General features: G+C 36.3%; 1 protein-coding gene across 1 annotated transcript in view; it reads left to right on the forward strand.

Annotated features, from left to right (window-relative positions):
• Window positions 1-14227, forward strand: part of Gprk1 (G protein-coupled receptor kinase 1) — a 1192964-nt gene that overhangs the window by 1159669 nt on the left and 19068 nt on the right. Inside the window, exons 4-8 of the mRNA XM_071589974.1 lie at window positions 7177-7278; window positions 8470-8544; window positions 8633-8694; window positions 9435-9486; window positions 10633-10824. Of these exons, the coding sequence (XP_071446075.1) occupies window positions 7177-7278; window positions 8470-8544; window positions 8633-8694; window positions 9435-9486; window positions 10633-10824 (483 nt within the window). The remainder of the gene's footprint in view (window positions 1-7176; window positions 7279-8469; window positions 8545-8632; window positions 8695-9434; window positions 9487-10632; window positions 10825-14227) is intronic.

Raw genomic sequence — 14227 nt, forward strand, 5'->3', positions numbered from 1 at the left:
TTGGTGAAATCTACAAATATTTGCCTTAATACTTATGGGTAATAGATATATTTTCCCTCAACTTCCTGTGGAAGCTCATTTTCGATAAATGGCCATTTCCGATCAATTTCGTGCCATATTGGCAGTCCCCTTTGCCAGTGCTTTCCGGCTTTCGTCTTCAGCCTGAGGTCGGGACGTATTTGAACGAGCACTGATGTGCGGGCACGAAGTTGGCGCGGTTGGGAGGCTGGGCGCTGTCGGGGAAAAGAAAAAAAATATGGAATCTAAATTATTGATACGCAAATCTTCTGGAAGCATCCTTCCACCGCGTGTTCCAACTCGGGTGAATGTCGCAGCAATGAGGAAGCAGTTTTCTGACAAAGATGACCCCTTCTACTTTCGCCGACCGCCCTCCTCCTCTCCCCTGCAACAACAACGGTGACTCTTTTATTTCCCGCGCGCACGAACAGCGTTCGGCGTTTGTTTACGCTCGCGAGTTTCCCCTTCCGTTCGCATATTAAGCTTCCTCCCAGACCCCTTCCCCGTCACTTTACCCACTTCCACACCTCCTCCAATCCAGTTCTCCTCTCCCGAATCGCTTTTGTTTCGTATTCTCTCTTTTTTTTACCGCCTTTCTTCCGATGGCACGAATGCTACGTACTCGTCCACGGTAACAATGGACGGCAGCCAAATGATTCGTTTTTTTTTTGTTTTTTTTCTCCCCTCTGGCTTTCGGTTGATTTCGACGCCTAAACATTCGTCTTCAAAACAACAGTCCGTACGTTCAAGTTCTGGTTTCGTCGTGGCTTCCCTTCCTCCTTTCTCGGGCTCTCAAATCGCCTCCGCAGCTTTCCCTCCTCCCTGGCCCTCTTGAACTTAATTTTTGCATTCGTTCTAACGATCGAACTCGCTGCAGGCGACGGGAGTTGTTTTTCGCATTCCTAGGGTATCCCACTACCGCGCGTCCTTTTTTCCTTATAATTCATGCGATGACTTCCTGTTTTCAACCACGCCGACCCGAATGCGGCATTAAACTAACGTTCCTATCAGAAATAAAAGATTCTCCATAGATTTATTCTCCCCGCTGAATATGGCGTACCCGTATTTGCCACCCCCCGCTTCTTCTGGTAGATAAGGGTTTAAAGGGTTCAGGTTTTATTATTTCTGCCTCTCCCTTTAATAGGTTTAGCTATTTGATTTCCCATTCGGGATGGCTTCTCGATTTATAATCATCATGTGCTCGTTCAAGGCCGCATTCTAACGCCTCCCGAAATTTTAGATAAAGTGAGCAGTGGAGTGTTGATCTGGAAGGAATTTTTCTAAAAATTAAACTCCGAATTGAAATCAGTGGTAAATGTAGCCTGTCATCTCCTTTAATTAAAGCGAAGGGCATCAAAGATTAGAATGGCAAAATGGCTCTTGAACCTGGAGATTCATTTGCACTGTGCAATTTTGACGAAATAGATTTTAGTACTTCACTTCAAATTTAATTTTACTTGCATGTAGGCGTCTGGGGTCTTTTTTTATCCGCCTTTGTTGGCTTGCGCCCTTTGGGTGTAAAGATTCTTTTATTTTTTCATAATTAGGACTTCTGTGTACGAGTGTACCCATTGGGTACGTTGGCTATTACGCTTGGGTATTCATTATCCCAGCCAAGTGTAAGGACTATTACCGTATCATATTTATTTTAATTATACCCGTTACTCGTAATTAATTTCTCTGTCATGAGCACGTGCTGTTAGCGGCCAGTATTTCGTGCGGGAATTATGACGCTGGGCTTAAATGAATTGGAATTTAGAATTCTTTGAAAATCCTTTCAAATATATGCTCGCTTAGAAATGAAGGGTGTGAGTTATGTGCTGTAAAGTATACATGTTTGTGACGACCAATTTATGTCTAACTTTGCCTTAAATGAAAATTAAGCATAATAGTCTTTTCTAGCCTGTTCCTATAAATCAACGGTGCATCTATAATTTGAGAATACCAGTAGCTACTTTACTCTGCACTTTACTTTTTATAGACAATTCATAACATAAAATGTACTTGCATACTTTTTAGTACTCTCTAAGTGCTCTATTTAGTATTTTTCAGCATTGTACATGTAATGAGTTTGGCGGTGGCCTTAATTTTGGAAGTTTATTTTTTGTTCAATAATGACATTATTTTATTTCACATAGTTTCCAGTGATAGCTTTGGAAGATAGCTTTGGAAATAGAATATCTGTTTGGATGGAAAACTTAATCGAGATACTATATGATGCACGGTGGTTACAATTTTAATAATTCATACGCTTAGTCCACTCCACTCAGGTACTGAAATTTTGAAGTTGATTTCTTTACGGCCGAGATGTAAACCAAAATATACCCAGTCCTGAGAATAAACATTACTTGACGAGGAATTCCTTTTCTTTGGCAAAAAAGCTTAGGTGACATTAAACTAGAAGTACTCGTTACAAACTTTGCTTCTGAGAAGTTATTAGCTTCCAGTTTTAATACGAAAATTGATGGAAATTCACTTCAACGTCATAATTTTGGAGGTTATCGCATAGATATGCTGCTGTATGGTGAAACCGGTCATGTCATTAAAATTATATGGAAAAAAATCGTTAGCATTCTTTTTTTAGACATGCGAGATTAGTCTTCTCTATTTCACGAATAAAAAAATGGGGATAAAAGAATATCCATCCAGGAGGGCCTGCAATTACCCTGTGGGATCTTTGTTTGCTCCAAAATAGTGGTGGCGTAAATGGTCCTTGGTTCTTAGCCGCCGACGTCCTCAAACATATTTCGTAGAGAAGTGTACTGCGTGTGGCAGTATATTTAGGATACTCCATCGGTAGTGTTTTTTTTTCTTTTCCTATGCAGGAGAAAAATGAAGAATCTCGTTCCTCCTATTGGCAAAACCTTTACCGCAATACATCCCCCATAGTACTCAACGCTACCCATCCCATGCCGGAATTCTACATCCCGTGAAACGCCCCGCGAATTGTGGTTGAAAATGTAACAATGAGTTCTCGGATTTACTGTTAAAAGAGCCACGACATACTTGCCTTGCATCTCTGATGAAACAGACAAAGTGGGAAAATAGAGTGTTTCCGTAAAAATATTGCATTGATAATATCATGAAAGTTATTTGTAAAATTCTTACCATTAGAAATCCTAATGGTCTTCGAGCTAAAGCCGCCGATTCATATTCCGATTAGCTCATAATAATGTTCTTATACACTTTCCCCCTACCCTGGGGCTAGTTTCAACTGAAGGCAACCCCCCCTCCCCGCGGCCATCGTAGAAAAATAATGGTGGCACATTTATTTACTCGAATGGTTACGCTTATCAATGAATGTGCAGGTGTGCGAAAAATAATATTAAATTCTACGCACTACCATTTCAAGAGATTTGAATGAATAGACAAAGGTATAAAAATCAAAATAGCAGAAATTTTTATCCATAGTTGGGTGAATAACTTCGTGGTTTTACATTTGTGCAGCCTAATAACTAAGCAACTTTAAAATTGAGAGACAGAAAATGTCATTTTTATTGAGAGATAAGTAACTGGTAGCATGATGGATAAATTCGGCACTTTTCAGTTTCTATTGAACAATATCTTTTTTTACGTGTCGTGCGACATTTGCATGATAGCGTACGGAAATGGGGGTCGCGTTGGTGCGTTGGCTTCACACCCTGAGAGTTCTGGATCGAATCCCGGTGGTGAAAGTATTTTTCAGTGGCATCCCGAGCCCTGCTTGGGGTATTATATGAAAAGAGAGAACTTCAATTGGAGTGTGCCCTCCATCGGATGGGACGTCAAAACTGTGACCCCATAGCGCCTGTCGTCAGAAGTACTTAAGTAGTTAGCAGCAGGTTATGTCTACCCCGGGTTTCTCTCCACCATTCTTCCCCATTTATTGAACACCCTAAGCCTTCCAAATTACCCTTCTGTCACTAATGGTGCAAAGGAGCTCATCTATCGGCCACCTCCAACTTTTTATTCACATAATTAGTAACATGTACATAAAACAAAATTTATCCTCCAGATGGAGTTATCCACGTCCCAAGGGCAATGGATGTGTCCCTACAAGTCCATGAATACATAAAAGAAAACCTACTACCAAACGTTTTTATTTTGTCTCCCGATCGATCTTAGTTCTCGATTCCACTTCGTCGGATCTACTCCATAGTCGCTCGTGAGAAACGACCGACTTGGCTCTGTAGGAAGAGTGTGGCCGGGATTGGGAATGCGCGTTCCCCAGGGTTCCGCAGCGGTCTTTCTGATGGTATGTTGCGCTCTCACCTCTTTGTGTGAGGACTTCATTCACCCCGCGACAAGGGCGCGCTGTCGCATGCGATGAGCGCGCTCCCTCTCTCACGGCCATTAGGGTAATGAATTCACTTGGCTCCACCGCCGGGAGATGCAGCGTGATGGCGCCCTCCTACCCCACTCCCCTCCTCACCCCCCTTCCTCCGGTGCACCTGCGGCGTCGTCGCGATGCCGTCGTAGCCGTCTTCTCCGCCAGCGGGAGGCGAAGTGGGAGAGAGACCCTCTTCTCCGTCGTGGATTTCAATCCTCTTATTTATTGATTCCTCTGTGGCGGCAAGAGTCGAGCGAGTGGCGGGTCGCTTCCTTTCATTTTCGTGAAGTGGCCAATCTGCCCTCAGGATGGTCTTCCGGAATTGGGGGCCGTCCAAAAGTGGCGTCGCCCTGATTTTTTTTCCTTCTTTTGGATCTTTTTACCCGTCCGCTCTAAACATCAATAATGGTGACGTTTTGGGAATCCCATACCCAACCTCAGTGGCGGTACTTTTTTTCAATAGTGTTTCAAAAGTATTCGCTACGTAATCTTTGATTAGAAAAAATAAATAAAAAATGAGCAACTGGCATAAACAAACTGGTAATCAACGGGAAGTTTGGTTTGATAATTTGGCCCCAGTGAGGTATGGCTCACCTAATGCTAAGCCCAATAGCATGTGCAATTGCCACAATTGTGGTTTACAGAACCCTAAACTAAATGGAACAGCAAGTTCTATTTCCTCTGGTTTCCCAAGAAGATCTAGCACCAGATAAATCAAATAGCTTGGATGTAGCTGAGCCAGGGCCTGGGCCCTGCAGTCTGTAGAACCACACTCTGCCCACTAGAATACCACATCCCTACTAGCATACATAGGAACGAAAAAGAATACAGTAATCAGTCTATAGCATTGTTTGGGAGGATGATGGTAAGAGATGATGTGAGAGATATTTCAAAAAAGGGTGACTGGAGCTGCAGGGAACATTAAATGCAATGAGAATGAGGAACCTAAGTATTACACGAGAGATGATGATGAAGATGGGTAGATGAAGAAATTGGTGAGCATAGTTATGAATTAGAAAAGAAGATGCAGTCAGGAAATGAAAAATTGAATGGGAAGGTGTGGGGAGAAAGCTGTAGGGTAAGGGAAATAGAGGAAATGGAGAAGTGTAAATATGGTAACTATTGGGCAGATTGTAGGTGTAGGAACTTAAGAGGCATTAAACGGGAATACGAAAAAATTTTCACAATAAAAATACAGAGTATCAGAATATTAGAAGTTGATAATCACAATAGATAGGGAAAGTGAAGTGAATTTAAGATATAAATATTATGCCAGCCTTCATTTTATGCAGGGCATGAGGCATGGATAAGGATTGTGGGCAGTAAGTTCATTCATTTAGATAGAAAAGACTTCATAAAATGATGGGGACCAAAGGAGTTGGATGAGATAATATTCCTGAAGAATTACTGTTTAATTTAGGTAAAAAGGTGGAATAGATCAAGTGGACTCATTTGTAGCCTTGATGAGGGAGAAGTTTAGCTAGAGGACTATTTTAATGTCTCTTTTAGTTAATTTATATTAGATTCTCTTGAAAAAATTTAAAGATGTTGAATTTCAGGACTCTACAACCAAGGAGTTACACCTACGATAAAGATAGTGCTAAGCAGCCTCCACATAAGATGATATATCGTCCAGAGAAAACAAGTAAATCCACAAGGATGTGTGGTAGCTTTTTTAAGAACATCCAAAAAATGTTCCAAACTGGTTCGAGCCTAATATTATATAACATTCCTGTAGAATTACCGTAGGATGCTGGAAATTATTCTAATTTTCTGTTATCATAAACTGACTATTATTGATAAATAGTCGCTGTTGCGACATAAGAGTGATTGAAAAGGTATGCTTAACACCCAATTCCCCTTTGGCTCCCGCATCAGATCACCACTTTGGCCCCCCAAGTGATGCAAGGTTGATGACTTTCCTGCATCAATCTTGGTTGTTGTGGCAGGTGCAAATTTGTATTCAGGTAATAATTTAAACTGCCATGGTCCTTAATTACACTGCTGTTAAAACAAAGTATGTAATCAAGGGCATTTTTATGCAGTATGAATAATAATGTGTATATAGTATGTAGTAGTGGTTATATTTTGTATTGCATTTTTATGTGAACCACTGCATGTATGCTAGTCATACTTCTGATATTGATTGTGGTATTCAGATGTATGGATGAAATTTCTCATAATCATGCAAAATCTTTCTTAAAGCTATTTCCAAAACATATGTCAAGGTATTAATTCATTAGCACCTATATTTTGAAGCCTGGAGTTTTTATTGAAGCAACAAATGTGTACCATCTAAAGAATATGAATGAATTTTATCATAAATGCTATGCAGGTGACTTATGGCCCTGACATTGAGTTATTTGAATGTTAATAGAAAATTCCACAATAGTATCTAATAGGCATTGTGAAAAAAGTATTACGTGTAATTAGTATGCAAAATGATTACTAAAAATTGAGGAACAAATGTAACACCTAGTGCTCCAGTCTGTGTGGTTGTTACACTGGTTTTACTTGTGTATTCTGTAGTCTTGATTTCAAAAATATTTGGAGCAAAAAATATGAGTAATGATGATGGAAAATTGCGATGATACTTTCAGAAAATTGGCAAACTTTACACCCCTAAAAATCGATAACTATTTTGAAATCAGTAAAGATGGACCCATGAGCCCTCAATAATGAAAACTATAGCTATCCAAAGCTTCATATATCTGATGCATTAGCTGTGTACTCGTGATGGCATTCTTTTGTTCTCAAATAACTCCAATCCCAACAGTGGTAAAAATTAAGCATTTTTCACTGTGGAAGGTGGGCTGTGGTTTAATGCCTGATTCTCTTTTTCTTTGCAGATAAAGCGATATGAAAAACTAGAGTCCTCAGAAGAAAGGCGGAAGTTGGCGAGGGAGATCTATGATAATTTCGTTATGAAGGAATTGTTGGCTCATTCGCATGTAAGTTCATTATTTAATGTCTTTGACATTCAATATACATATTTAGGAGGGAACTTTCATCACGAGGAAATTTAACATATGCTAAGTTGACGAATGTACATTACTTTTTGCTCAATGAAGTCATTTATCTTAGGTTTTTTTAAGAGTAACCCTTGATATTTTGATTCCCCTCCTAACATTTTGTTGGTAAAAAATGTAAAAAAATCCAATTATATACAGTATTTTATTTAGGTGGATGTACTATTCTGAATGTTTAATCTGGATGTTTCATTATGTGGTTTGATTATTCATGCTTAGTTAGTTCTATGCACAATTTATTGATTTTTGCCGAATAATTTTGTCAAAGAATGTTTTATAAGAGTCATCTCCCACTAATGAACACTGAAGGGTGTGCAACTGCAGATGACCTCAATGATCTTATTGCATCTTTGATATGTTTTTACAAACTCATATATCACCCAGGGCTAGTGCACATTTTTTAAAGTCAATACATTTTTTCAATGTCTATATTAGTTCTTATTTTCATGCATGCAGTGATATATAATCGAAATTTCAAAAATCATATTGATTCTTGAATGATATCCACTGCCACGTCATACCATGTGTTTGTATCTATAATTTGGCCAGAATAAAAGTCTTGGAAATTCAGTCTTTCAGGAATAACCTTCCAATTATCTGCTATAGAATTGACCATTTGTCTGCATATGTATCACTGGATGAAGATTAAAAAGTTGTGTTTTGCATAAAGAAATGTATTTTTGGAGTTCTTGTTTATCGGTTTGTTGCTTTAGGATAAGAACGCCATCTGTGAATGAGGTTAGAATGGAAATAGATAATCTTCTGAAGGGAATCTATTTACATTTAACATCAGTTCATTTTTTCCCCATAGATCAGACCATTTGGCTCAAATTAGCTTCTGACTGTTAACTATTGATATTTTAAATATATATTTGTTAACATTTCCCTCTGTATTATTGAAGTTGTTTTATGATTTCCTTGCTAGAAAATTGTATATATGTAAGTAGAATTATTGAATCATGGTGCAGAACCATAAATCCAAGTAAATGGCAATGATTCCAGGTAAATGATGTTAATTATATGTATTATATAGGATTATATGTGTTTATGCAAGATCATTTTAATGAGTCCAGTAAATCCATTTGTCATCATGAAATTCTTTTATATTTTCAGGACTATTCGAAAGAAGCTGTGGCGCATGTACAGAAGTATTTAATGAAAAATGAAGTTCCAGTTAATTTATTTGAGGTAAACCGGGTGCTTTTCTGTTTGCATTGTGAAGTTTTTTGATATTTTCCCTCAACTTTTTCGTCAAAATTCTCTCCATTTTTTTCAGCCTTATATAGAAGAAATTTTCAATCATCTCAGAGGTGAACCCTTCAAAAAGTTTTTGGAAAGGTTAGTTTTAAAAGATGCATGTGGTAGTTAATTTATATTTCTAATCAGTGAGTGATCATGTATTTTGCATTTGAGGGGCCAGAATTTTGAGCTTTTCGCTATTTAATTTTCCAAACTTGTCATTGGGTAAAAAGTACTCAATATTTTGTTTGAAAATTGAACAGATATTTTTCCTGAAAAAGAGCATGTTCAAAATATTAACTTTAAAAAGTAATTTTCCATATGTGGTCCTTGAAATTCGAGGTCTGATATGTATGGCTATTTTTTAAATCTTTTGGTTTAGACAGATTCTTCATTCGCAATGCATTGAAGCATATACTGTGCTTCTGGAATACTTATTTATTGTTGTTTATTGTCTATTATGTGTATACTTTTTAATTACAAATATAAAAAAGGAACAATACCAAAGATTTTTTGTGGTCTAGAATTATCCAATTGTACTCTTTTGCTTTTATTTTTTGCTGCCATCAAGCAATAGATTTCTTTTGTTCTATTGCCTTATTCACTTCTCATTTCCTGTCTATTAGAGAATTTTTATAAATTTGAAAGATGTGATGTATAATAGCACAAATTAAAGTAGATACTTGTGTATTTTTTAAGATTAAGCTTGTCAAAATACATTACTACTGTTGCCAATGCCATTGTCTTTCACCTTACTGTTGTGAAGAGGGAAAAATTTATATCACAATTGCAGGAGAATATAGCTGAATTCTTTCTAAATCAGTTTTCTTTTTTTTCAGTGACAAGTATACAAGGTTTTGTCAATGGAAAAATTTGGAGTTAAATATTCAGGTGAGTAGGCAAACATTAACTCAAAGGCAAACTATCTCAAAATGTCTTTATTAAATAAATTATTTTGCTCATCTCACAAAATTTGTTCAAATATTTAATTAAATTATTTTTATGCAATTTCCTGTGCTGCAAAATTACTACAACTGTTGTACAATAATGTTATTTTGGTAGTTTTATTGGTTTAAAGCTCTCAAAAACCTATCAATCAGTGCTGAGAAGTCATCCTTTTCTCATTTTTTACTGTTCTTTCACATAACTACTTATATGATAACCACAGTATGATGCCTCATTGTTACAGTTAAAAATATTAGCCCAATGACTTCTCCACGGTCTATTAATTGTGTATAATTTTCTGTAAAATATTCGCTTCTTTTTGTATAAACTTATTGAACATTGTTTAATATATTTTTAAAATCAATAATTAATATCTCAGAGTTAGTTTTTTTTCACTTGTACCATACATGGCTTGTGAACTGGTACTGAGCTTGTGAACTAGTACTGAGTACTGAGCTGAGACCCCACAGATATCATATGAATTAGTATAGTTTCCAAGCGAATGATGCATTTTCCTTTTGAGATTGACCCAGAGTGCATAGCATACCTGTATTTTAGGTCCATTACGCTATTGAACCATTTGTGTATTTCACAGTATATAATAACACCATTTATTTTATACTCTTGGAATTGAAATGGTCCACTATGATAAGGATATAAGGATTCATCAAAAGGCACCCCCTAATCTGTAAGAGAGGTTTCTCTTGGTAATATCCATTTTCAAAAATTTATTCAATTTACATAGGCTTGTAAAGCTTAGTAGGAGTAGTTGATTTTTATCTAAATGAATGGATATTCCATTCATCTTACCCAATTCACACATTAAGGTCAAATTCTTCCTAATACAGTGAATGTGATTCATATTTGAATAAACTTTATAGCTTTTAACCCATCCACAAATCAAATCTTGCACATACTATCAACTCTTCAGCTTTAAACATGCAATATGTTTTTCCAATATATTTTGCATTTGATTTTTTACAACGGAATTCTCCCTTTGTATCACTTTAGATAAGGGCTCTACGTGCTATGTATTACATGAAATGATACAAAATATTTTAATGTATTAATTGATTGTATGTGATTTTACAGCTAACAATGAATGACTTCAGTGTGCATCGAATCATTGGTCGGGGAGGTTTCGGCGAAGTCTACGGTTGTCGGAAAGCGGACACGGGGAAAATGTATGCGATGAAGTGCTTGGACAAGAAGAGAATCAAAATGAAGCAGGGCGAAACTCTAGCGCTAAATGAGAGGATAATGCTCTCCTTGGTCAGTACAGGGGTGAGTACTGAGTTCATCTCCAGTGATACTCAACCACCCTAAAATAGGTTAAATGGTTCTTTGCTATTTCTCACTCTTTCCATGCTCGGAATGCAGCTTATTTTTGGTATTAAATTCTGCTGTTTTTTCAAGTTGGATGCATTAATTAAGAAGTTTCCTATTTGCATGGTTTGCTTGGCCTATGGGATAGTCATTGTTTTCGTGTTTCAACTACTATTTTAAATTACATAGCCACAGAGATTTGTCATTCATGGAGGCAATATTGTCTTGCTTTTTATTCCCCGGGGAACAAAGAAACCGGCAATATTCCAGCAATAAGAATTTCAAGTTAGAAAAACAGAACAGTATTATTTAATTTCCAAAATAAATACTTGACATGGTTCCAAATCATCATTAAATATTAAGTGAAAAAACATTGATCAATTTTAGGCAAATATTTTGGAGGAAAAAATTGGAGTAATTTTTTGAAAGAAGTTAAGATATTATTACTGTATGGCTTACGAGAGAATTAATTCATTTATGAACCTTTAGTCAAATGCTTGGAATGAATACTATGGCAGTAATGTATATATTTTTATTCCCTTCCATTTCATAAAATATTTTTTCATACTTAATGTATTGTTCATTGTAAATGCATTAAGTTTAATATTATAGTGAGAGATTATTTTATTTTAGTATCAATGATACTAATATATTACCTATACTTGTATATCAAACACTATAATTTGATTTTCACTTTGAAAATCAAACTTGTTTTCCATGAATGACAATCTCAATATATTATATGTAAGGCATGCATGTTTTATTGAATATTGTGATTATGTGGTGTTAAATGTTGGCGTTGCATGCACTTATAGAGTGTCAATTTTGTGGTCAGCTCATTAAATAGATGAGACTATGATATAATCAGTGTTCATTCTTTTGGAATCCAGCTGTGATGCATATATTTAGGGGAAAATATGACCTATTCTTTTTTTTTCATACTGGAGTGGTGGTGAACTAATGGTGGTCCACAAAATCAAATCTTAACCCTTAACGTCATTGCATGTTTTAAAAAATATTAGATTTTTGAAGGCTGCTAGGAGTTGAACTTTGAGGGTATAGGATTTTCTTTAGTACATGTCATGGGTTTTGCTCACAAACCCAAATTATGACCAGACATCATTCCTGAAATGATGTTTGGTTGCAATTCGAGTTTATTATTAAGGGGATCAGGATGGCTTCCAATCCAGAAGGGCTGGGTTTGAATCCCGGTGGTGGCAGATATTTTTCAATGGTATCCTGATCCCTACTTGAGGTGCTTTGTGAAGGGTACTTAGAGTGAGCATGCCATCCGTTGGATGGAACGTTAAGCTGCAGACCCCTTGATGCCTGTCATTAAGAGCAGACTAATGCCGACACCAGGTTTTTCTCCACCCTTCATCCTTCCCTGACCATCCCTAGTGACGAAAATGACCTCAGCTGTCAGTCACCTCCCCTAAAAACTACTTGAGTTTATTAATGTTCAGCCATCATTCTATGGGATTTTAAATGCAACTTCATCGCATTTCATCTTTCATCTGTACAAGGCTAATGTTATCATTGGTCTTCTTTCCCCCATTCTACTTCCTGATGTTGATTTTTGAAATAGACACATCAATTATTATTTTTTATCTGTGTGACCTTTAGTTACTTTGGTAATTTCTTTTTGTTTAGAAGTTTTGTTGTTTCCTATCCTATATTACTGGTATTCCTCCTAAATTATTTGGTATGTATTTTCTTTAAAAGACCATTATTTTTTATTTTTCATATCTGAGAAATAAATAAAATTAGTAGGATAAGATTTGTTTTGTATGATTCATATCTGCTAAGGTAATGAGCACTATAGGGGGTTGAATGATCAAAATTAATGTGTGGAGAACAGAGCATCACTCCTCTTCCTAATCTTAAGTCCAAAATCCTCACAGAATAAATTGGAAATTAGGAAGCTGAGGAAAGGTAGAGAGAAATCTGATGTCATTATTGCCCTATTCATGGTAAAAATCAACAGAAAACTACATTTTAACATATTTATCCTTTATAATCATACAGTGCCAGTGAACTTGACTATATATCCTGCCAATAATAAATGATTCCAACCCATTTCACAAAATATAAAGCCATTCAATATGATTGAAATTGAATGCTGATCTACAAATAATAATATTGTATTAAACTAGTCCATTGTTCATAATCACTGTCTACTCTCTCTCATAAACTAGATCAAACAAGCACAGCCAGCAGATAAAACCATGGAGTATAAAGTTTACAAATTGTAGTTTTACTCTTCATTCAGTACATAAAGTATTTTGATTTCATTGTACTGAATTAAAATTATTAATTTCTTTAGTGTTCACTATCCACCCAAACAATGATATGTAATTGCATCAGTAATGAAATACATAATTGGTTTTCTAAATTGGGAAATGTTACTTCAGCATTAGAAGAGTTAAATGGAAATTGTTGGATGATTTTTAGAACCATATAATAGAAGTGTTCGTATTTTATAAAAAATTTCATTTCAAATTGTTTTATTAAATGTGAATTTTTAGTATGATAGTAACTCTCTCTAACTCTACTTTGATCCAAAATATATAGGAGAATGGCATTGGAAATTTTTATGAATTCCAGCATATTGAACTTAATGCTCTGAGAAGTAGATATGGAATGGTAGTCACCCCATTTGCTTTAAGAAGCAGGCTACAGGAATCCTTTCATAGAACCTTTCATTTACTGAATATTGAGTGAAATGGCATCCCTGGCATCTTTGTGTACCACACACAAAGATTTTCTCCTTGAAACAGAGCTCGTTGACATGAGATACAAAATCTTAGAAGACACCTTTACTATTGAAAAATATTCTTTAAAATATTCCCCAGTAGATGCCCAGTGATGATCACTGAGGAGAGGAAACTGCATGTGTATAATGGTTTGACTGAAGAAGTCAGTGTGAGACCAAAAATTCACTTCCAGGCTTGCATATTATAGACTTTGCATTACCAATAGTGGCTCTATACTGGCCTCTTCTCATGTCTAGTCCATCCTCTAGAAAATGACTTCAGTGTCATATTCAAAGAGAATAAGCTTAATTATGTGATTTCATATATTGTAAATTGGAGGAGACAACAGGCAAAGACAAATATTAATTTAGACATGAGTCTCATTTCCTCCCCCCTTTGCAATAAAATTCACACCCTTAATTTACTCAGAAGTTCTCCCATCCCCAATACATCTACCCCTTCACCTACCTCTCATTAAATCCTTTCCCATGCCTCCTTCTGTGGGAAGTAAATTTCCTGCGTTCACTAGTATGGTCATTTTGTAAACATACCTTGCCTGATGATGGCATTGCCAGTGGCATTATGAATTCCACATTCTCCTTCTC

This window comes from Hetaerina americana, unplaced genomic scaffold, assembly GCF_022747635.1.
Source record: "Hetaerina americana unplaced genomic scaffold, ioHetAmer1.1.p SCAF_4, whole genome shotgun sequence".
NCBI classification, from domain to species: Eukaryota; Metazoa; Arthropoda; class Insecta; order Odonata; family Calopterygidae; genus Hetaerina; species Hetaerina americana.